We start from the raw sequence: 23,993 nt of genomic DNA, 5'->3' as shown, positions 1-23,993 counted from the left end.
AAACAAGTTGGCGGAGGAGGAATAAAAGGAAGAATCCCCCCCACGCCCCTTGTAAAAAGATAAGACTCTGAGCTTAAATTAAAGACTTCAGCCATTATTGAGAAAGGTTTTGGGGAAAGAAAACACTTCTTTCTGGTAATCTTTCCTGGGACCTTTTCTTTTTGAAACCAAAATAACTGGAGAGATACCCACGTTACTTTGGGCCAGTTGAAACCCAAGCCTGATGCATACAGCGGTGGCATAACTTCTGTTGTTCTCTAAAAGTGATTGGGGTAGGTAGGAAGTAGATTTTGGACGGAGAACGGGCATGTGTTTTGGACGACAGACTATCAGCCTTAGTTCCGTTTGCTAGGTAGGGAGCTCTTAGAGGTATGGATAGGCATTTTCTTCTTTTCCTTTGAATAAAAACACCCTAGAAATGTCTTCTATGGGTCAAGACTCCTCCTTGTCTGCCACACTGTCATTTAGAAGTGTCCTACTGCTAATTTTATATGCATTACCAAACACCTAGATTTAATGTGACATAGGTATATTTTTATAGAACTAGCTGGATTTGGGAGCCAAATGTAGCTCGTGTTTTTTTGTTGGTGTCAAGCCAACCATGCTCTCTTCAGATACAAGCAGGAGTTAAATAGCTCCCAGCTTCTGGCAATTTCGAACCCAGTACCTGTATGTTAAATACATCTATCATCCGACAAGACCACTCAAATCAAGCAACGACATTCGCTAAGAACCAAAAACATACAATAAAAGAACATTCGGAGGATCATCTTTCTCTCACCTGGCAGCAAGATCCTGGAATGCCCTAGGAGCTTATACAGGTCAAGGTGTTTTTGTATCTGAATATAGGCAGCTTTGTCCAATATTTTGAGGAGGAATGGCACAGTGGTAATGGGGCGGTAGTTGGTTGGGATAAGTGGGTCTAAGGTCTGTTTTTTGAGAAGTGGGAGCACCCAGGAATGTTTTAAATTGGCTGGGATAGTGCCTGATGTGCGGGCGGCATTGATTAATTTAGAAATAAATGGTGAGAGGTCTCTGGCAGCGTCTTTTATTAACTGTGCTGGGCAAGTATCGCCCTTGCAGTTAGATGGTTTGAGTGAAAGAATGATTTTTTCTACTTCTAGTGGGGATGTTTTGGAGAAGTGAAATTTGTTGTTTGCCTCTGGTGGGATACTATGTGTAGAGGTATTAGGGGAGTGCTGAAGGTTGAGCATATCTTTTTTTTGTTGTATTTTGGTTTGAAGTGTATTGATTTTATTTGCTAGCGCATTTTGAATATCTGTGCACCAAGTCTTATCCTTGGTAACTAAGTCTGGTGTGGCTATTGGTGACTAATTCCTTCAGTATGGCGAAGAGTTCTCTCATGCTAGAATTAGAGTTAGTGATACGTTCAACATAGGAATTCTTTTTGGCAAGGTTCACTTCTTTTTTAAAGTGAGAGGAGATGGAGGATAGTTTTGCTTTATTTTCGATAGAGGGACATAGTCTCCAGGAATTTTCACTTTTTCTTTTTAGGAGTCGTAAATCTCTCAATTGGGGAGTGAACCATTTGTTAAGGTGCGCTTTAGGTTTGCTTTTTCTAAGTTTGAGCGGGGCGATTTTGTCCAGTGTGTTGAGCATAATCTTGTTATATTCTTCAACTAGAGTACTAGGGTCTAGATTGTCAGATAGAGCGTTTAACGTGGGTAGGATGGCGGGGATGACTTTTTCCGCTGTAATACTCTTTTTGTTTCTGGTTAGACAAGGCGGTGCTAACAATGGGACCGTCGGAGAGGGTCTGGCTGTAGATAGGTTAAAGGTTACGAGAGAGTGATCTGTCCATGATTGGGGAGAGATGGAAGTGATAGAGGCTGTGCAGTTGTAATCTGCTATCCAGTCTAGAGTTCTCCCTTTGGAGTGAGTGGGTCTGTTGACTTTCTGAAACAGGCCTGATGCATTGATGGTATTGGCTATGTCTGAGGCTTGTTTGTCCATAGGGTCATTAAAGCCAAGGTTAAAATCTCCTAATAATAGAAGCTGGGAGGTAGGTTTAAGGTTGTTGGTGATCAGGCTATGCCAGTCCTCGTCGAAGGTACCGAGAGGACCCGGGGGTCTATAAATTAGGTGGATGGTGAGGGTTTGTATGTTATTTATCTGGAATTTGACCAGGATATTTTCACAGGATTGTAGGATTAGAGGAGGGGATGTTCTGAGAGAGAGGCTCAATTTGGAGATGATGGCAATTCCACCACCTCGTGTGCCATCCCTATCTTGTCTTGTTATGGTGTAGCCTTCTGGAATGGCTAGCATTAGCGATGGTCCAGCTGCGTTATGTAGCCAGGTCTCGGTTACTGCCAGGAAGTCCAGATTGTGTTCTGTAATGAGGTCGGCTATGTCAAGGGCATGGGCGACAAGGGATCTCGCATTAAGGAGGGCTCCTTTGAGTACTAGCGTCTCTTTGGGCATGTTTGCTTGGCTAGGGGTAGTTAAGTTGGTATCTGAGGTCTTGAACTTTTGTGTTTTGATTGTAGTGACATTTGTTGTTACCGTCTTGTGTGGTTTATGTGGGTAATTTGTTTTTAGGTTGGTTGATGGTAGGGTTCTTCTAGGTTCTACAATAGAGGATGAAATGCAGGATGTCCTGAGGACTATGCACTTTACAAGAAGCTTAAGGAGAAGAACCCCTGGCCGAAGGGACAGAATATTGTCTGACTGAAAAATATCCTGAGGGGGAGAAACACTCATTGCAAACCCAAGAGGCCATGAAAAAGCCCAGGAGAATTGTATTGAAAATCAACAGATTGGAGAGGGCTAAGCAACTTGAATACCAAGGGCCAGGAGGCATAAGAAATACATTTGCAGGCTGTGTCCATGGAGAGGCCAGAGAGAAAAGGTGCTGAGAAGGAGGGGCAGAAGGGACTGCACAGGAAAGCATCTTGTGTTTATTGGTTCATAGAATAGGGTTGGACATGGAATGCTTAGGTTTGAGAACATTTTTGTCGGCCTGATTTGAAAGACTGTTCTTTTTTAGTACACGGTAAGCCCAAATTACTTGTTAGGAATAGGTTTGAACTTTGATGCTGGCCATTCCTTTTGAACTTGGTTAGTAGAGTTGAGCATCCCTGTAGAGACTTGTAAGCTTCGGTTTAGATTTTATGTTGCAAGAATTCAACATCCGGAGGTGCAGGAAACACCTGGAGAAGCCCATTTTACATTGTTCCATCCTTATACATATTAATTGTAGATAGTTTCTCTTGTACCTGTAGGCGTTTATCCTACACCACCTCAAAACAATGCATCCTTAATAGATAAAGATCATGTTAACACCACCTTTTGACTTCTGTTGACCTTCTCACAGCGAGTCCTTGGTTGATGCAGGTATACCATGCCTTTTTGGTGAGGTTGTCACTAGCAGGGTGTCCAGTTTTATCTGACCCCTGAAGTACAGGGGATCTTGTGTCGAGGGCTTACTTCTCTAGTTGCCATTTACAGACTTGGCTCCAGCTGATGCTTGCTTAGTATGGCACATTTGCCTCTTGATAAACATAATTCTAGATATACATTGACAAATGGGTCTGTGTTCATCACGTATTGCCTCAATGAAATCCATTTATAATGTTAAACCGTGTCGTCAACCTTTTCTGAACAGCAATGTCTCTGTGCATGCGTGTGGGTGCACAAGTGCATCAGTCTCTGTGTTTATATATAATTAATATTTACTTGCAAGGCGCTACTGTTAAGCACTGCATCGCCTGAGTTATGTACCCGACTCGTCTCGTGGCTCAATTGTGCTGTAGGTACTTAGGGATGAATGTTGTCCTGCTGTGTGAAACAAAAACAAAAAAGAAAAAAAAAAAATGAACCCAGGAGGTGATAACATAGGTACGCTGGCCTGACTCCCTGCACCAGAGTCGTGCTTCCCCCGATGTATGTGTTTAAAGAGCAGTGCAAGCACTGACAATTGAAGCCTGCTTTTCACGAGGATCACTAGATTATGATAAGTGGACCAAGGAAGGCAATACAATCAAGGTACAGCAGCAGAAATCCAGGGGTAAACTGGCAAGGAAGGAATCAAGCGAATACAGGCTGGCAGGGCGAGGCAAGAAGCCCAACGTGAACAGTCTGGCAAGATAAGGTAAAAGCCCAAATGGAAACAGGTTATCAAAGGCAGGGTAAAAGGCAAGCAAACCTAAAATGACTGCAGGCCTGGACAACAGGGAAAAAGGGAGCCCTAGGCGATTATGGGTCTTTAAAATATGAAAGGTGACAAACTACCCGCGTCTGTTGATCTGGAGCCAGAGAAGAACTGTATGAGGTTTCATGGGACCAAAGGCTATGCTGAACAAGCATGCCAGTGCATGGAGTTCTGCCCCATTTATGCTCAAGTCAAAACAAATTAGAAAAGACACATGGGGTTTGGGGTGGGAAGATGGGGACTACAGCTGATGAAAGCTCATTCTTACCCATGGCATACAACAGTCAGGGATTTCATTGTGAACTTACCAAAATCCGGGGACCACACCTATAGCAAGGTGGTCGCCAACTGTTTTAGCAAGATGGCGCACTTTGTTCAATTTCCTAAAATACCCATGGTTACTCAGGTGACTCATATATTGCTTCATGAAGTCTACCAGCTTCACAGTCTGCCGGAAAAGATCATATATCGGACAGAGTAGTGGAAAACATCTCGCTCTTGTCGAAGGCGTTGTGCCAATATTTAGGAATACCGTGGCCCCTTGGCTAAGGGTAAAAAAAAATCTACAGACCAACAGTCAAACCAAGCGCACCAAGTATCAATGTTCAATTAACAGGTGTGAATGTTTCTTCGTTTACCCAGTCATTTCCTTGCTGGCTTTGGTCTTGCTCATTTAGTTGTGTCCTGCATCGAATTCCTCTTAAAGGTTAAACATTTGGGAACATTAACATGCATGTTGCTTTTCACAGGTTAGGAAACATCCACCTTAAAAAGAAGTTTCTCGCGCGCCACTGGAATACGCAAACTATCCAATTTTCTTTCAGAGATGTTGCCTTGGTCTTCTTTTTGACATTAAGGTGGTTGTAGATTTGCAGTGACATATATAGCTTCTACCCTGCAACTGCTGCCTCTCGTGTGGCTTTCCCTGGAGCGGGGGGTATTGTGTATTCGCTATCATCGACTGGCTAGTCACTCCTTCCCAATCCCTCTTAAGTAAAGCTATATATGATGAATCCATAAGAAACCGAACTGTGTTGAACGAAAGTCGCAAATAGCAAATGAAAGGGAAATCAAAGAACTGTTAACTCTATAGGGGAAAACCAGAGGGGTCCGACACCAAGTGGGAGCTCCCTCGGGAGACTCTGCTTAGTTCCCCTACTGTTGAAATTACAGAAACCAGAAGGCCATAAGAGAGTCGCAAGGAAAAGGTCAAAGTGGTCATACAGGGGTCTAGCAACACCGCGTGTACAGTCGAAAGTCTTTGACCATCACATAATTGGAAATCTAAGGGAGACGAATCCTGCATAGTAAGAAAGGAGAAGGAAATGTGTGGTTGGCAAGAGTATATCCGGTGGAGCGCTGTCCACAGTGGATTGTTTAAGATATTAAGACTTGTGAATGCGAAATGTGGAATTGTTTTGGACACCGAGGCGTAGTGAACCCGAAGGAGGGAGGCAATCATTATAGAAGGGTCTGAGACCGGAAAAGGGTGATCCTGGGGTGAAAAGTCATCACCCAACGTACATGTGGAAAGGATTTTGAACACATCAGGTCCTCTGAGGAAAGAGTTTTTGTACAAAAGAGACTTAACCACCAAAGGTCCCGATATCCGAGAACGGAACCGTCATCTCATGGTGGGAAAGTTTGAGAGCATGCTGTGCTCAGGAGTCCCGCCTAGTCCCGTGCTCAATACGTGGGGAAGAGAGACCACCGGCAACAACATCCTGACTTATAATTTGTGTACACTTCTTTCTTTCTTGTGAATCCTGTACCACACACTTTTTGTATTTAGTTGTAAGGATTGGCAATAGGTTTTTGTTAGTATAGGCCCTTTTATTTGACAAGACGCCACTAGGACTGCCTTATTATTTGATGGTCGTGGCTTGCTCCCATCTTAGATTTAGATTAGGCATTTTTCCAACCTACACCCTTGAACTGTGATCACTTGTGTCTGTCTTTACTGTTGCCACCTCGAGTTCCTTACACGTGACCCCGATCTGCCAGACCTGAATCATAGGCACACCATAGATAGAAGCAAGGTGAGATCATTAATTTAAATGAAGTTGCCCTCCGCCTTTGAAGTAAACCATCTGTTGCTTCCGCAGGCAAAAAGAAAATATATACTTGGAAAGATAGCTTGGGGCAACAACACACTTGTTTTGGGAAAAAGATGATGCAATCCAACATGGGCTCAGGTCGTGTTCCAGTGCTTAGAAGCTGGCATTAAGCACATTATAAAGGGCAAACGAAAATAAAATTGGCTTTTTGTAGGGTTGACGTCATTGAGCTGCTGCTGTTTACATTTTAAAATAAAAAACCATGCAATTACTGCGACCTTCGAAACATCCTTCCCCTCCATTTATTGTTATGGAGGCTGGTATTGGAGACTTAAGATGTTGTACTAGTGACTTACAGATGTTGCAAGAGTGTTTGAGACGTAATGTGTTGTAAGAGAGTTGAAATGCAGTGAATGCATATATAAGATGTTTGAGGAGGGTAATTGAGACTCACTGTTGGGGTGTAGAAGGAGGGTTCTGGAGACTTAAGTTGCTAGTTTGCTTGAGGTTGATGGTGTTGGAGAATGCTGGAGACTTAAGTTGCTGGAGGGTGGCATTGTGTAAACATGACGTGGTTGGTGCAAGGCATTGCTTTATTAGGTTGTACATATACTTTTTTGGAACCGCTTTTGTTGATGAGATTTCTTTTATTTTTTTCACTTGGCTTTTTAATTTTCTTCCATTCTCTTACAAATGCATAGTCTCCAATAATGGGTATCACTTTTCAGACCCAACTCATTTTGGCTTTTTTAGGTTGTATGCTAAAATGTATAATTTACCAGGTCCTCCTGCATCTTCTTCTGATAATGCTTGAATATAGGGCTGAGTGCTGTGAGATATCTTTCTGCTACTCTTTAGCCATGTTCTGGCCTCGTTTTGTTTCAGATTACTTTTTCTGTTATATTTATTATTATGTTTTATTCCTTGTTTACTTTCTTAACTTTATTTTCTGATTTGATGTATTTGTTTCTTTTTATTTTTGTAGGGAATTTGACCTTCATGTGATTAATGGATATACTGTGGAAGTGTATTTTAAGTGGCCTTGTTCTACGTTAGGGCCGATGTTTCATTGGGGCTTGGGCCCTGATCTACTGATGTTTGATTAATTTCACAATGGAACCTATTTTGTGTCCCTATGTCTGAGGTTTTACATATAGTAAGTTAGAATGTAAAGGGGGTTAATAATCCAATAAAGAGGCGGAAGGTGCTTAATTTCCTAAACAGAAGGAAGCCTGATATTGTCTTACTCCAGGAAACCCACCTACAACAGGATAAAATAGAGTATATTCTGAATAATGTATTTGTGAAAGAATATTCCGGTGCTTTTACCAGTAATTCGAGAGGGGTGGCTATTTTGTTTAGGAAAAGCTTAAGATTCTCTCTGGAAAGAGTAGACATTGATTCTGAGGGTAGATTTGTGGCTGTTAAAGTACTAGTGGAGTACAGCCGCCTAATAATTCTTAACATCTGTGCCCTAAATATTGCACTGATTTCTTTGGCAAATTGGAAGACATCTTGATAAACATGGGGCACAGCGCAATATTAATAGGTGGGGACCTTAATACCATCCTGGATAAAGTGCTGGATAAATCAGAACTCTCACACTCTTATGCAGAGGAGAGGGCCAGAAAGGGTCTCTTGTATTACGCAGTCTTGGAACTTCCATGATATATGGCGTGAATTGAATACAGATAAGAGACAGTATAGTTTTTATTCGATTCCGCATGGTACCTCATCCCGGACAGATTATTTCTTTGTTGGCAGAGAACTCTATAGTGCCGTAAATGTATGAGATATGTGGGGATATTGTGATTTCTGATCATGCTTGTGTGTTCCTGGAACTGGATCAGTCCTTGGGAGGTGAAAGGGGCAATGGAGTCTCAACACTCGCTTATTGTTTGATGAGGATTTTGTTAAACAAATCAGCATTGAAATTCTGCTTTTGCTCAGAGATAACGCTGGCTCGGTTAATAGTTTGTCTACTTTCTGGGATGAACTGAAAGCTTACTTACATGGTAAAATAATTAGTTATACCTCTTATTAGAAGAACAAAAAAAAGGTTGAAGCAGGCTACGTTGATCTAGAGTCTAATTATAAGCCTTCCGCGGATGACTATACTGCTTCCCATTCTGATGTTACCACACCTGCTATGCCAAGGGCTAGACGTTCCTGTGATAGTATAATTCACGCTAATTCAGAGAGAGATATTACACCAGACAAGCATTCTGGGAACGCTGGGAAAAGTCTGGTGCATTGCTGGCTAACTGACTGAGGGGTAGAGAGCGAGGAAGGCAGGTACTGTCCATATTGGAAGGTAATGGGCTATTTCTTTTAAAAAATGAGGATATTTGTGGTGCATTCCAGAAATTGATTGCGTCATTATATCGTGAAGATGGGTGTAAAGGTGACGATGATGTGTCGGAATAAACCAAATCCCTATCCCTAAATTAAATGATGGTGATAAACTTTGTCTGGAAAGCGAGATTACAGCGCAGGAAATTATAGACGTTAGGGGACTATTAGCACCTGGTAAATGTCCAGGACCAGACGGAATTCCAATTGAGTTTTATGTAACGTTCAGCTCCTTACTTGCACCCTTCCTAGTTGAACTTTTGAAAGAGATAATTGAATCTTAATGAGTGGCTGATTCCATGAAGACTGCAGTAATAGCTGTGATCCCTAAGCCTGGTATGAATCACTCAATTTGCGGAAATTATAGACCCATTCCTCTTTTGAATGCAGATGTTAAACTCTTAGCCAAAATGTATGCGGTAAGGATTAACCCTCTGCTTCTAAAAATTGATCCACCAAAATCAAACAGGCTTCATCATTGGCAGAAATAGTTATGATAATTTAAAGGTAACTACTGGATGTTATACATTTGAAGAGTAATTCAATGGACCCCTACGCTGCGATCAGCATTGATGCGGAAAAAGCGTTCGACAGGGTTAGCTGGGTTTTTTACCGCCAAGTATTAATAAGAGTGAATTGTGGCTGTCATTTCTTGAAGCTCTTTACTGCCCTCTATAATGATGCAGAGGCAAGAGTACTAGTAAATAGTTGTTTATCGGATTGTTTGCCAATCCATCGGGGTACAAGACAGGGCTGTCCCTTATCCCCTCTAATATTTGCTCTTTTTATAGAGCCTCTGGTTACCTCGATCAGGGAAAACGTTAGCATAAAGGGTATCTTGATGGGTAACTGCACCTCTAAAGTTCTCCATAACGCGAATGACCTTTTCGTTTTACTTTCTGATCCTGAAGCTTCATTCAAGGAATTCATTTTGGCTCCAACTAGTTTTGGTCAAGTGTAGGATTATAAAATCAATGTATCTAAAACATTGATCTTCCAAATTTCAGAATGATTTCGTATATCTGGGAATACAAATTTCTAGGCGTGTTAATTGCTTATATTATCTTCCAATATTCGAGTCGAACTCACAGAGATAGCGGTGCTATGTTTGAAGTGGAAAAGACTGAACCCAACGTTGTTGGGAAAGATTAATGTAATAAAGATGACCCTGCTTCCAAAACTGCTTTACGTCTTTACTATGCTTCCTTTTCACTTGACGGGAGATTTACTTTGTGACATCAATAGAGTTTTACAACACGTTCTAATGGGAGAGGGGAGCAGATCAAGGATCCCAATGGATGTACTTATGAAACCAATACGTTTGGGAGGTTTTGGTTTCCCTGATAGGCTCTATGATATGAGACTTCACCTTGCGCACCTTACATTTCTGGTTAAGAGATGATGCAGCTAATTGCCTGAACTGGGTTAATGTAGAGAAGAATGCTGTGCAGCAAGTCCCCTTAGAATGTCTCCCTAGTATGGAAAAAAAGATAGCTGCGGATAAATCCACGCTGTTTGTTAGACATATCCTAAAAGATTGGAAGAAATGTTGTGAAAGCTCTGGGGTTAAATATCTACGGAGTTCGGAAATCTTCCCTCTGGAGGAACTCAGAATTACGTTTTAATAAATCGTACTCTCTCATGGCCCTCTTGGCAGTCTGCAGGCATCTGGTGATTGGGACAGATCTACAATGGAGTTTCAAAGCTCTCGTTTGAGTTCCTTAGGTTTAAATATAAGTTGCGTATGTCAGAGGATTGCTGATATTGTGTCCTCTGTGAAGTTTTTGATAATTTACTTGCACCTTTAAATGCCTCATTGCATAACGCCCTGCCATATTGCATTTATCCAAACGTATGCCTCCATCTGCTTCTACTCTGTATAAACTTCTTACGCAGGTGGGCAATAGCATTCCTTCTGAGCAGGGTAGGGCTAATTGGACCCAGGCATTGGGTTTTGACTTATCAGAGGGAGATAGCTTTTGGGATGATGTCCTGCAGCGTATGGAACTTGTCTGAGATGTATAACTCCCCCACACTCCTTTGCTATGTGGGCTGGGCTTGTTTCCGGCAAGTATTCGGCTCTTTGTTGGCCAGCTCCTTTGGTCTTATCAGGCACTATTGGTAGCTAAGAAACAGATCTTGTACTGCTGCAAGAGTGATGCTAAGCCTTCCATTGATGGTTGGTCACAGGATTTAGCCATTCTTTCAAGTAGAGAGAAGGTTGCTTATCAAAAAAGCCAACTAATATTCTGCTTTATGGAATATCTTTAATGAATTGTATATCCGAAATATTCCCTTTTGTTGAATATATCTGTTTTTCTTTCCTTATAAGTTTGTTTTCTTCCTTCTTTCTCTCTCCCCATCTGCTCTTTCTTTTCTCTGATTCTATCTTTTCTTTCCGTCATTTATACTTATTGTAAAAGCTGTATAAATATACCGTTTTGTTGTCTAAATGATGTTTATCTGTTATAATATGATGCTGTTTTTATCCTCTGCAAGTTATACAAATTTCAATAAAGAAATAAAAAATAAAAACATGAAGTGGTACAGCCTCCGATTGTCTTCTGGTTGGACTTGTGTTGGTCAGTTGCTGTTTCTAGTCTCTGGCCAGACACTTGGCAAGCACTGGAGGTCTGCGCTTTGGGGTTTAGGCCTCTTTGAGATGCTCGGTTTATAGTTTAGCCAGAGTGATGTACAATAGTCCAGGTTGTCCGACGTCTGCAGACATTCACAGTCATTTGGTAATATGGGCCTAAACACACCGATATTAACGCTAAATATGGTGATCCATTCTTGTATGAAATGTATATCTTATTATAGTGATATTGTGACCATAATTTTCTTAGTGTACTGAGGAACAATGCTATGTGATGCCACTTCCTGTTTTGCCAAGGGGTGAAAGGTGGTGTGCCATCACTTGCTGTGATGGCACTTGATTGAGGGTGGGGAAAATGACATCACTTCCTGTGATGTCATCAGAGCTTACAGGTCATGTGATGTCACTTGCGCTACCTCTGCCATTTTGGTGAAATGACGTCCCTGGATGTAGGTGGATATGTCCTTTCCCTGCATGGAGCAGTGAAACATGCAGAGCGTTTTTTATTCCCCATGCCCCTCCCCATCAAAGGAATCCATTTAAAATGGCACAACTGGGTGAAATAATATGGAGAGCTTGTCTCCTGGTGTTTTATCATGCATGTAATTCTAGCCAATCATCAAAACGAGACTGTGCTTGCAGGCCTCTGGTGATATGTAGAAAACAGCGTGTAACTAAAACATGTTCAAAATCAAGCAAATTGAGCTCATCCTTTTTATTTAGATACAACGAGTACCATGAATTGGATAATACCAACATCTAGTGTTGACACACAGCAAAGCTGCGATAGCAAGAGTTAATAAACGAGAAGACATGCTAGTAATTGTAACGACAGCTGAGGTAGTGGATGGCCCGGGCAAGAACGATAAGGTAGAAGTTGGATGCGGGTGAAGGGACAGGCTGAGACAGCGAAATCGTTCTAAAATAGGAGTGCAAGTGCCTCGCTACATGTCTTGTGCGGGCTACCGATTTAATCAGTATTCCGCCGTTGTGCACCATATCAAGGAGAAGCAGAAAGTCAGATCAAAGTGAGGGCGTTCCCACATACTTGGTATTCCATAAGTACGGTAGTGTGGGTGCAAACAAGTGCTGTCCCAAATCTTACATGGCTCTGAATGGGTGAGTGGCTTGCTCTACTCTGCCCAGGTAAGCCAATACATAAACACCAATTGTTTTGGAACTATTCCCACCTCCGTCCGTGGACACGCCAGGCTGCCTAACCCTCTACTCACCAAAACCCTAGGCTCGGCGTAGCTAGTGAGTCACTGGTTCACAAATGGTTGCGGCTGTGCTTCCACCGTGAGCGACCGGATTCCACTCCAATACCAACAAGTACAGCAGTTTTCAGGACAGGCGACCACGACTCCTTCCCCATTGAAGAAAAGCACCCAAACACAGAGATATCACGTGACAAGGACGTCAAGACACTTCCTGGTTGTGTACGTACTAGCGCTGCCAGAGAGAGAGCTTCTTGCTCTTCTCATACTATTGCCTGCAGGAAAAGAATTCCCCTCTCAAAATGAGAGAGCTTAAGCGGATGGGCAGAGGAACAGTAGCACAGAACCAGCGTTTGAGGAACAGGGAATCGTCTGCCTGCACAGTAAGTCGGGTTGCATAAAGTAGAGTACAGACCGAAAAAGGGCGCTCTGATTTCTTAGATGAAGTCTGTTAGGATTGTGCACTTTTGGGCGGAATGTCAGAAGCCCGTTTAGGAGTGCGATGGACTCAGGTAATCAGCATGCGGTTTCAAAAGCCCCTGAATGCGAATGGTAGGGGATTGTGGGCTGGCGTTGACTGGGATGCGAAGGGCTTGATTACCGGCAGATGCAGGCAGGTGGGTCGGATGAATGTACGGCTGTATACTGCGAATTGGTAGACGGGAATGGGTCGGTGTATTGTCTAAATGCACAACTCGATGATGAGCGGAATGAATGCTAGAACTTGCTTTTCAGTTCTTTGTTTAACAAGTGTGATTAGTTAAGTAAACCTTTATTACTGATTTCATACGGTTTGCTAAAAACTATATATAAAGTTTAAAAGTATTGCATATACAAGTAACTATCTTTACAGTCCGTACTATATATTACTACTTTAATCTCAGTTCGTGCACTCTATATTGTTTCACAATGCTATTTTATCCAAAATAACAGGATTGTAATTTCATAAAAGCTCTAATGTGAATTCATTAAATTGCAACATGCCCGGCACAACTGTACTGTAATTCCATAGTGTGTATGAAGTACTAAGTAAAGAACTCGATCTCTCAGATTTGCAATAAATTATCATATCAAAACATATCTATGCCAAAGGTGAGTGTGCAAATCTATTTAGTAATTTAAGCGGACCTTTATTTGGGCCGGAGTTAGCCAGGGCTCAGCCCTGCCTTTCTGCCGGGGCTGTCGAACTGAGTTCCCCAACAAAATTACTCCCCTGAAGTAATGTAAATAAAAGTATGAGTGAAAATATTGCTATTCGCCAACAGGCCACTATCGGCCTTATTTAAACTCACAGTATCAGTTAAAGGTTGTTTGTAAACACGAAGGGACGTTATGAGATATATATATATATATATTTTTTTTTGCAACTCTTTATTTTAATTAGGTACACGAGAATTATGAATTTCTTTTAAAATAACGTTTTCATAGTGCACCTGCCTATTTTAATGTTCTGTTTTATAATTGAATATATTTTGGTCGGTTTGTATTGCACTCTAATTATATCTGAATACATTTTTTAAAGTAGAATTTACTCCATTTCATTGCAACTGAAAACCAGATGGTGTCTGTTAATGCACTTCTTTAATTGTATAGATCCCACCTCCTTTGATGGTTCATTAGCTACTTGGGATTTGAGGCTGAACTACTCCACCCTAAACATCGCTTCACATATTGCATCGAGTCATATTAGACTCGCCCCACGATTTCTTATTCCACTTAAATCACAGAATTTAAGCCGTGCCTGCAATACGGGGCATTGAATAAGTAGATGTTTTAGACCATCTAGTGTCGAGGTGCTATGACAGTCTACACAGGCGTCTGCATCTGGAGATGCCAAACCTGGATCAACGTATAAGTGGCTGACTTATTGAAACATAAAAGCATAATACATCTACCAAGTTTCTTTGGTATCTAGTCCCAACAATTTCGAAACCTGTATCCTCCTAATTTACGTAGGAAGCGATTGAAGTCCCACATGTTAATGGTTAGTTTAGTTCACGAGTGTCTTTTACTAGAACATTGTATTTGATACTGCTTAGGTTAGAGGGCTGCAAAATGTATTTCAAGCTTTTTCAAACTTTGCATAAACACGAAAACTTTAATTTGAATTAACAGTACTCCTTTATTTTTTTTTAACAGGATAAGCATTGATCTTTAGAAATATGACTGGCAAGCCTGTGTACAGTCCCGGCTCCTTTGGGTTGCAGGCGTTTCAGAAAACATTTTTTAAACCTGAGACATGTTGCAGGTGGGAAAAAGTACCTAGGGAGTATTGGCATGACTTTAAAACCAAAAAGACCAGACCATGAATAGGTACACTACGCTAAAACAACTTGGTGATGGCACCTACGGCTCCGTTCTCTTGGGAAGAAGTGTGGACTCTGGAGAGCTAGTTGCCATTAAAAAGTATGTACTTCCCCTATTTTCTTGCTTCAGTATTCCCCTTATTTATCTAATGTTATTTTAGACCGTTTCCAAATGTAATCAGTGTCGTGTTCTCGTTTTATATACACAGAGATGATTAGAAATGTGACTTTATCTCGTTTTGGTTAATGTCTTAACACTGTTCTTAATCTAGTCCTTTCTATGATGGTATATTCCCAAACCTCTTTTCTTGCTCTCCTTGCAAGGTGAAGCATGGTAGCCAGCCACTCTAACAAAGTTGTGTAACGTTCTTGGGGTTTTTATCTGAAGGAGAAGTGGGTCCAGAAATCACTGTAGCCTTGGCAAAGAGGTAATCTGTAGCAATAGAATGAGACAAAGGGTTCCCATTGTGTGCATCTAACTACAGAATACGGCCGTGAGCAACTACAACAGTGGAGGTGGAAGGAGAAAGCTACTCTGCATTCGTGGAGACACCAAAGAAGAGCAGTCCAACAATGAGGTGTGGCGTTGGAGGGATATGGCGCATTCATTGGTCTTCTAGCAAGAGCTCACTGCATCATGATCATTATAAGTGGCGCCAGATTAAGAAATGGGGACTGAGGGGTGAACCCCTATTTTAACTTGGCCTGCAGAGGTAGAGTGAACATGGTCTCCAACATGTGGAGGAATGTTAGGGAGAATTCTCAAAAATGTGCCAATTCTCTTCACCTTAGAGACCCACAGCAACTTTGCTGGATTTTGAGAACTTGATTTTTTTTTTACCTGGAGAGAGTGTGAGCCTTTTTTCCCACTCTCTCATGTATTTTGATATGTGTTTTACTCTTGTGTTTTCTTTGGTTATGGAGTTTTAGACCACTCCATAGGCATCATCTTTTCATTTGTGTCACACAGCACCCTCAGTGCAGTGGCACAGGGAAACCATTACAGGCTTTTCCAAGGTTTAAATACCTTCTCTGGGATAAACTACTGTTTCCCAGAGTTAGTAAAGAGAAAATGACTTTATTAGTCTTTTTAAATTCCTAGACCCAGCACACCCTATTTTACAATAGAGTGCTGGAGGGGTTACTTAGTATCCCCTATGTCAAGATACTCATGTAGCAGTGAAATGCTACCCTTTCCACTGGGAATGGCTGGTGGCAGTGGTTTTACAACTAACTACCATGATTTTTCCCGACCGCAAACTATTCTTAGCTCCGATAGCGTTAAATCGTGGGAGCCATGTTTTTCAAGATGGCGTCCGAGCCCCCTTTTTTTAAACAGATCCCGGTCTTCTTTTTTCGCCATTACTTTTTGGAAAGGCCCTTCTAGAGTTTGTCTCTGCGCACCAAACCTAGTTTGGTCCCTTTTGTTCCTTTGGCGGGCTTCAGGAGTGAAGACCGCCTCTGGCACCCGAGTGTCTGGGGTGGGCAGGAAGTGAGGGAGATGCCCGAATCTCCCTGTGTTTAGTGTCCTAGGAGACCCAGATGCACTCTGTGGTGATTGGCTGACTGTGCGTGAAGGACAGCCACCCTGCTGGGTGAGTGACAGCTAGGCTGGAATGAATGGGAGAGAACTGAATAAAAGGCGAGTCTCTTGGATTGGAAGGCAGTCGACCACTGGAACAAAAGAACCGAAGATGAGCTTGAAGAGGATGGCTGCTACAACTCCGGGACTGTTGGTTTGCCTGGTGAAGCCCTGCTGCAGGTCTGAATCACCAAGTTCACCTCGACAGAAAGCCCCTGCAACAACGACTTCTCCCTTTTGAGTTGGTGGGACCAATCAACTCGACAATAAGCCACCTGGATACCTTATCTCGGAGCTGGTTGAATTTCCTCAGAGTTGCTGCAGGAAACCGTAGCACCAGGGAGAGGGACACCAGTTTGTGTGCTTGTTTTACAGCTACCAGAATCGAAGTTTGCCAGTTCCGAGCTGTTGACTTTGTTGAAGTGCAGTGCTGGAGTCCCCTGACTTCCTCCCTCTTGTCCCCACGACTGAGGCCCAGGAACAGCGAGATCTGCAGGAACTGCCAGGAACAGAAGTCATCAGCTGCCTCTTTTTCTTCATTTGTAAGGTACTGTAAAACCAGACTGAGAGTACTTACCTCTCACTGGGAAAGTGCTTGAAACTTTCCCAACTCACAGGCCTAATCAGCGTGTGACCCAACATATGATTCTTCTTGCTACAAACTATTCCTAAGAACTTTTGCAAAGACATTTCTGTTTAACCACCAGAATTGCTTTATCCTATCCAAGACTTTAACCCATTTACTTTGGTCTAGCCTATTGAATTGAATTGACTCTTAATATGTGCACTGTGTAAGAATAATTGTAACCTTTCATGTTCTAATAATCTTTGCCTTTTACTCCTCTTGAAAAGTATTTCTGAAATAGTATTGAAGTGTATTATAATTGAATGGTTAATACATTTTATAAATATTTACCCAAGAAACCTTGAGTGTAAGAGTTTATTTGAACACCTGTAATTGTAGACCTCTGTGTAACATCATTACTGCTCACATTCCCTCTTGAGATAAACCTGGCTGCTCAACACACTACCAAAACTGTGTGGTACAGACTTATACCAAAGGTTTGTTTTGCTTACACCTGTTGTCATAGTTGTCTGTAGTGGTCCCAGAGGGTACTGCATTCAAACCTTGCCTAACAAGGAAGAACAGGAACTGTGAGTGCATGAACCGAAGAGGACCTGAGAAGAGCAGAGAGCAAGGGCCCAGAGAGTGAGTGGTAATTAACATTCAGACATTGTTACAAGTTGAAGTGCAAGGCCAACAATATGAAGGTCGAAATTAATCATCTTGGTGAGGTAGTGAGGGAGAGCGAGAGAGATAAAGCTTCTCATTGATACATTTCAGAACATTTTTGGAAGTTGAAATGCAGTATTAAGCAGAAGGAGTGGAATGATACTATTATAAGTGGAATTTATGTTGGGCAGAACTAATCCTTCAGAACTACATTGAGAATTTGAAATAATACATGTTTTAAATTGTAGTGAGAACCAACTACAGCTGTATTAGGATAGGGCCGGTCTACAGAGGGATTACATTGTGAGCAATGCTGCAGGGAACATTTGACTAAAGAACATGTATAGCACAATTTTGCCATCCTAAAAAGTTCATGAGATCATTTGAAATGTATATGTTGTTGAGCTCATAATTCCTTGTTCACCACTGCACTTGGTCCCGAGATCGCTACTTACACTGGAGATAATTTCTAAACCCTGGCAGCAGCAATTTATCTTTTTATGCCTTTTGAAGTTAGACAAAGGGGTAGCATTTTTCTAAGGCCAACAATACCATTCTGTTATTAACTCGGTGAAGGGGAAACTATGTTTTTTGTTTGTTTTGCTCATAGTATGTTAGTTTTAAGAGCTCAAAGATGTCCCTTTTCACTACGTTTCATTGTTTCTTCTGTAGGATGAAAAGGAAGTTTTATTCCTGGGAGGAATGCATGAATCTACGTGAAGTTAAGGTATTCATGTATCGTTAAGTAAATAAACCCTTAGAAAGTTTTGGTATGGCGCAGATGTTAGTTGTTTGATTCTAGGAAAGCTTTTTTTCTTTTCTTTTTCCAGTCCTGCTTTTTCTTACCCTTTTGCATGTGTTTTGCGTATTTGCCACTGAGCATGAAATCCACCATACAAACGTGTGCTTAAATTTAATGATTAATTAACATTCAGGCATGCACAGTGAGATAACTTTGTGGATTTTTGTGGCCATCTGTGACAACACAAAGATAGTAGATATATGGTGTTTTATTAAAGTTTTAAAGAACTGGTCTGGGTAGACTGAGATGGATGAAACTAAAGTGGTCCCCTATGGCTCGTTCTGGACTCCTGCGTCTCTAAAGCCCATAATGTCCCTGCCAGGGCTGACCTTGGATCTCTGTACTTTAAAATAGCCCACCTCTCAAGAAGTGAAGGCACATTGTCATTAAACCAAGTTTATTTCGCAACGGCTGCTGGGAGAGAAGCTAGACAACTCCTTGGAGATTGAACTAACCTGAGACTCTCCCTGTACCACAGAATAGATACAGTATGTATACATTTCCATAACCCTTAGCACACTCCCACATTTACCATTTCCCTCATATTCCCTTGCAAGTCATTACCCAAAATACAAATGGATTAACCCTATGCAAGGCAATCTAATCCCCACAATCTCATTGGCTTCCTTCCAATGTGGCACCCACCATCCGCTTGTGTATACAATTTTCATGACATTGCAGATACAAGCCCAACCCTCTTCTTTGATTTCTTCCTGCAAGACACATAATCCTAACATGGCATACAGTACATTTTTAGTACAGGTTCCACTTGGTCACGGACCTGCAATGTTAAATCTGACATGCATGGTTTCCCCAAACAAGAATGCGTACTTGTTTATTTTTTTTATGTGTATGTGTTCAAGACTAAACGTATATGAAACTTTTGTGCTTTTAAATCTCATTGTGCCAAGTTTTACAATGTGCTCCCTTATTATATTCACACAATTTATGTCGCTACATGTATACAAATCTAAAATGTATCACACTTGACACAAAATAACACTAAAAGTAGCCTTTAACAAACATCAACTATTCTAGATATGTGAAAAATTGCCACATTGTAACAATATCGCATCCATTTTTAGCATTCATACGGTGCACGCAACATGAATTTCTCTTTTCTATTTGGATAAAATCAATCTAGCCCAGCATTCCCCCATTTAGTTAATTAACTAATATATTCCCTAGACCCAAATCTGAAGCCTCATGCCAGTTTCAGTACCCACATGGCATGAAATGGCAGTGGCCCTAGATTTGGACTGGTTGGCAAACATTATGCGAGCAGTTCCTGGCATGTTGAAGGAACAGCAGCTAGAGAAAAACTTGACAAAGGCAAAACATACACAGTACAAAAATGGTGATTGGCACCAGGATCTTCATTGCACACCTCATCCATGACGCAATCCACGTGAATCAAGAGTCAATCCATGAATCTGATTTAATGCCAGTCTACTTTCCATGGCCTGTTTCAGTTTATGCAGTGTAGTCTGTACTGCTCAGAAATCTTGTTAAATGCTTCTGTAAATGCCGCTGAAAAATCATTTGAGCATTTGACCGTACTAGAACATTCCATCGTCAAAAGCTCAGTAACGTTTGATATACTGTTTTCATGTGGAAACTCAAATGATGCAAGGGGCACAGGGGGCAAGGAAGACACAGATACAGTTTTTGATACCGTTCTTCCAAATGTCAAGTGTTTTCCGAGAACCACGTAAATGGGCACATGCAGTGTAGTCATTCTGCACGCATCCCGCCAGGCTGGAGGCAATTGTCGATAGGAGTTTGTTCCATAAGTCCATGCAGTGTTTAATGCAGGTGTTTCCTCCAGCCGGGACCGCAAAGCGTATTATGCGACTGCAGTTTCCATTATTGCCCACAGGCACTTTGCCATTGCCCTTAAAATGTGTAAGTAGCTGATTCTTAACAGATTTCTCTGGCTCCTTGAGCCATGTCAGACATCTTATGTGACGGTTCCAGATATTTCCGCAATCTTCATTAATTTGCGCTATCATCAGTATAGCCCTTCGTTCCACCAGCTTTACAACTCTTAACTCCTTACTCCCATCGGTTATCTACGACAATAGAGCCTTTGAGATTCAGTTGTATCCTTTTGGTATAACGTACATTATTTTCCTATGCCGTAACATCTTTTTTTAATACATTCCTCTTTTCAATAGGAATGACTGAAGCTGTAACAGGCTGACCTTGAAAACTGCCCTCCAACCCACCACAAGGCTAGGTGCACCAACAGTGCAACTCTAGATTCTATTTGAACTGGAATAAATAACCTAGATATGCCAGAAGCGTGGGGAACGAGGAGCCGATATAACAAGATACTGATGATTTCTCTCTCCCCACTTCCTTCATATGTCAATACCAAATTTTCTCTGCACCGAAACCATGCGTGCCTACGATATCGTTCAATTTTATGAATTTTGTTTTCCAGGCCTTTTGGTGACCGTAACAATACTTAATTAATCTCTATACCCCTAGACAACTCATACATATTTACATTTGTTCTTCCTGATCCATTGGAACAGGAAACTAAAGGAACCAGAAAACCCACATAACAAAATATCATAGTATTCATTTTCCTTCTGATTTTTCTCTAATATCCTTAATGTTTTTTTCATCCGTCTTGTACCGGTCGACTGGCGTGAAAGGAAATTTGCTAGGTCATACGTAACTTACATTTCTATCATTCTCCTGTGTCGCTGGAGGGATTCCGGTGTCCTGGTGAAAATCGCCTTGCATGGGCCGTGAAATCTCCTCTCACTCCACTGTTTAACAAATGGTTGAATGGAATTGTGCTTCCCGGTGAGCACTGGCTGATGCTTCAACTCTTCAGATCCGTTGGTGCAGTCTTTAGTTGTAGTAGACTGTTGGTGAACAAACTAAACCTGTGAAGATGTAATTCTAACATCTTTTAGTTAAAGCCCTAAGGTACTTCAGAAACACATTGTATCTCTGTAGACAGTTGGGCATCTGCGGCAATAGGACATGGGTAAGTGGTGTATACATCCTACGCCCCATGACTGTCAATGCACATAACTTTGTGCCATTCTTCACCTTCCTGATCGAAATCTGAGAGAACCACACTGTCTTTTTTTAATAACATCTTCTTTTTATAATTGCGGCTTCTAAAATTATACTAAAAATGATATCCGGTGTTATCTCTTATGAATTTGCAGGCTGAAACAAAAGTTATTTACCAAGTCCTGTCTTGAATCCCAGGGACCTATCCTATCACAACCATAACCCCATAAAAGAACAAAGCTGCATGCTCAGTGTGAGAAACTCATGGTGGCAACAAGTAGGACAGACAAAGGGTGTTTATTTAACTGTATGCAGGGGGGAAAAATGCCTCATCTAAACCTAAATCTAAGATGGGAACAAGCTTTGACCATCAAATGAAAAATAAGGCAGTCCTTGTGGCGTTGTGTCAAATAATGAGGGCCTATACTTAGAAACCTATTGCCAAACCTCACAAGTAATACAAAAAGGGTGTGGGGTAGTTTTTAAGAAAAGAAAAAAGTGTTCGTTAATAATATGTCAGGATGTGGTAGCTTGGAACTCCCTTCCCCACATCTGAAGCCCCAGTCAGATGGGAGTTTGGAGCACAGCACACACTCGACCTTTCTCAGCACAAGTCGATGCCAAACTTGTGCTCGGGACAGTCGATGCCAAATTCTAATTCTCTTGAAAGTCTCTTGCCTTTGAGGCCCTGATGTATTCACAAAACAAACACAAAGTTCTCTTTGCTCTTCTCGGGCTGACCCTTCAAAACTGTTCCTCTTCTTAATGGATTTTGGGTGATGACTTCACCCTTGGATCTCCTTCGTTCGGGCTCAGACCAGTCTCTACTGCTGGCCTCCCTCGGCCAGATTCCTTATGGCTTTCAACAAGTCTTCCTGCTATTGTTGTGTTTTTTTTTTTTTTTTTTTTTATTGAACAATTTTTATTGTTTTACATAACCATGGCAACTTGCAGCCATGTTACATCATTGCTCAGCATTTCACATCAAATTTTGTCAGTATGCCCCTGCCGACCCCTCCTCCCCCCAAGTACCCCCTGTCCTCCTTTGTACCCATGCTCCTGTATCCTTCTTTTATTCCTTATCTCCCCCCTCTAGGCCCGATGCCTTCTTGTATGAGTTTCATCCCTATCCTTGTCTCCCTGTTTCGAGGTAACCAAATATGCTATCAATTGCTGCCAAGCCTCCAAACCTATCTCTCCTTGTTCCGTGTTCAGACCTATCGCTTCTTGCCATACCACCGTCTCTGCGTTTGCCCATTTTAACAAGTCCCTCCACCACGTCTGTACAGCTTGCCTTGTCTGTGCTTTCCACCCCATCCCTATCCTTCGTTTCGCCAGTATATATGCAAAGTCCTTGAGCTTACTTGCATGTCTAGCCCTTTTGGGTCTTGGGAATCCCTGCTCCAGCAGACAAGCCATGGGGGATCTGACGTTCAGAGTAATATCTACCTTCAGCAATTACTGATCTGTTAGATCAGAATATGGACACGGTGGGCGAACTACTGGTTATCCCTGAGGAACTCTCTATTCAGGTGGATTCTTCACAAAATACACACTTTATTGCGCGGAAAGCAAAACGACTGCACATGAGAGCACAAAAAAGAAGACGCCAGTCCAAAACCTCCAGTATGAACACTAGTGCACAGGATTTAGTACAAACAAAGACCAAAAATATGCACCTCACAAAAGGGTCATAATTCAAGCATCAAAAAAATGTGTACATCTCCCTCGACGAGGCTCTCCTAGATTTGAACCAGCTCGACACTGAAAGTAAAGTTTTACTTCAATTAAAGGACCATGAAGCAATGGGGCCATCATCATTGGACACAGTAAATTCCTCACATCCTTCGCACCCCTCAGTCAGTCAATCCAACATTGGTTTTCCTGAGACACCTATAGCTCTGGACACAGCACTAAGAGGCAATGAACAAAGTGCCACTCTTGTGCAAACGCAAATGTCCACCTTTTTCCAAACGACCCAAAACAAAAAGGCCACTATAGTTGCACAGTCGAACAATCCTTGCAACACCCAAATTCTATCAACGCCGACTGGTATGCCCTCAATGGCAGGCCCTGTCCAAATCTTCCCTAGCAATGCAGCTTTTCCAATTTATGATGTATCGCCTGCTAAGGCTTTGGCACCAATCGCAGTTGCAACTGGCACTTTTTCAGGCATTGCTTTTACCCTTGTCGCACTAGGTACACAGATATAGCAACTCAGGCTATGCCCGTGGACATTACCACGGGAACCTCTGGCACTCCATCCCTTTGCCTTCCTAACTCTTCCCCAGCATTTTCTGATGTCTTGCCCGACATGAAGGTTATGTTGGGGTGGAGTAGTGATGCATCTTTAAACGGTCAAGCCAGCTTAAACCGATTTTGTTTTTTCTCATGCAAATATTCGACCAAATCCCAGCACTTCGCAACCTCATTTCAGACGACTTGGAATGGATCAAACTTCCAACTTGTTTGTTTATTCATTTTTAATGCGCACCGGACCCAAGGGTATCAGGGCGCAGCATATTACGACAAATGGAAGGCTTAAAATCTTAGTTACATCACATAGGCAAGGATACACAATAATTGCAAAATAATTACTATAAACAGAGGTACAACAAAAGTTAAAAGTATAGAGTG

The 23,993-nt window shown here is 41.8% G+C and overlaps 2 protein-coding genes across 7 annotated transcripts in view; one reads left to right on the top strand and one right to left on the bottom strand.

Annotated features, from left to right (window-relative positions):
• Positions 1-12,564, bottom strand: part of FBXO9 (F-box protein 9) — a 1,471,688-nt gene extending 1,459,124 nt beyond the window's left edge. For 3 of the 4 annotated variants that reach the window (XM_069606124.1, XM_069606121.1, XM_069606123.1), the window contains exon 1: positions 12,412-12,564. The gene's annotated coding sequence lies outside the window, so the exon portion shown is untranslated. The remainder of the gene's footprint in view (positions 1-12,411) is intronic. The other variant, XM_069606125.1, reaches the window with a different exon arrangement.
• Positions 12,565-12,623: 59 nt separating this feature from the next.
• CILK1 (ciliogenesis associated kinase 1) overlaps positions 12,624-23,993 on the top strand; it is a 488,937-nt gene continuing 477,567 nt past the window's right edge. For 2 of the 3 annotated variants that reach the window (XM_069606120.1, XM_069606118.1), the window contains exons 1-3: positions 12,624-12,779; positions 14,536-14,802; positions 18,191-18,245. In XM_069606120.1, coding sequence (XP_069462221.1) covers positions 14,702-14,802; positions 18,191-18,245 — 156 coding nt within the window. In that variant the 5' untranslated portion in view covers positions 12,624-12,779; positions 14,536-14,701. The remainder of the gene's footprint in view (positions 12,780-14,535; positions 14,803-18,190; positions 18,246-23,993) is intronic. The other variant, XM_069606119.1, reaches the window with a different exon arrangement.

Source organism: Ambystoma mexicanum, chromosome 4p, assembly GCF_040938575.1.
Source record: "Ambystoma mexicanum isolate Mex_15411 chromosome 4p, UKY_AmexF1_1, whole genome shotgun sequence".
Classification (NCBI taxonomy): domain Eukaryota; kingdom Metazoa; phylum Chordata; class Amphibia; order Caudata; family Ambystomatidae; genus Ambystoma; species Ambystoma mexicanum.
The sequence above is the reverse complement of the archived record's forward strand: the minus strand, read 5'-3'. Positions and strand labels throughout refer to the sequence as shown.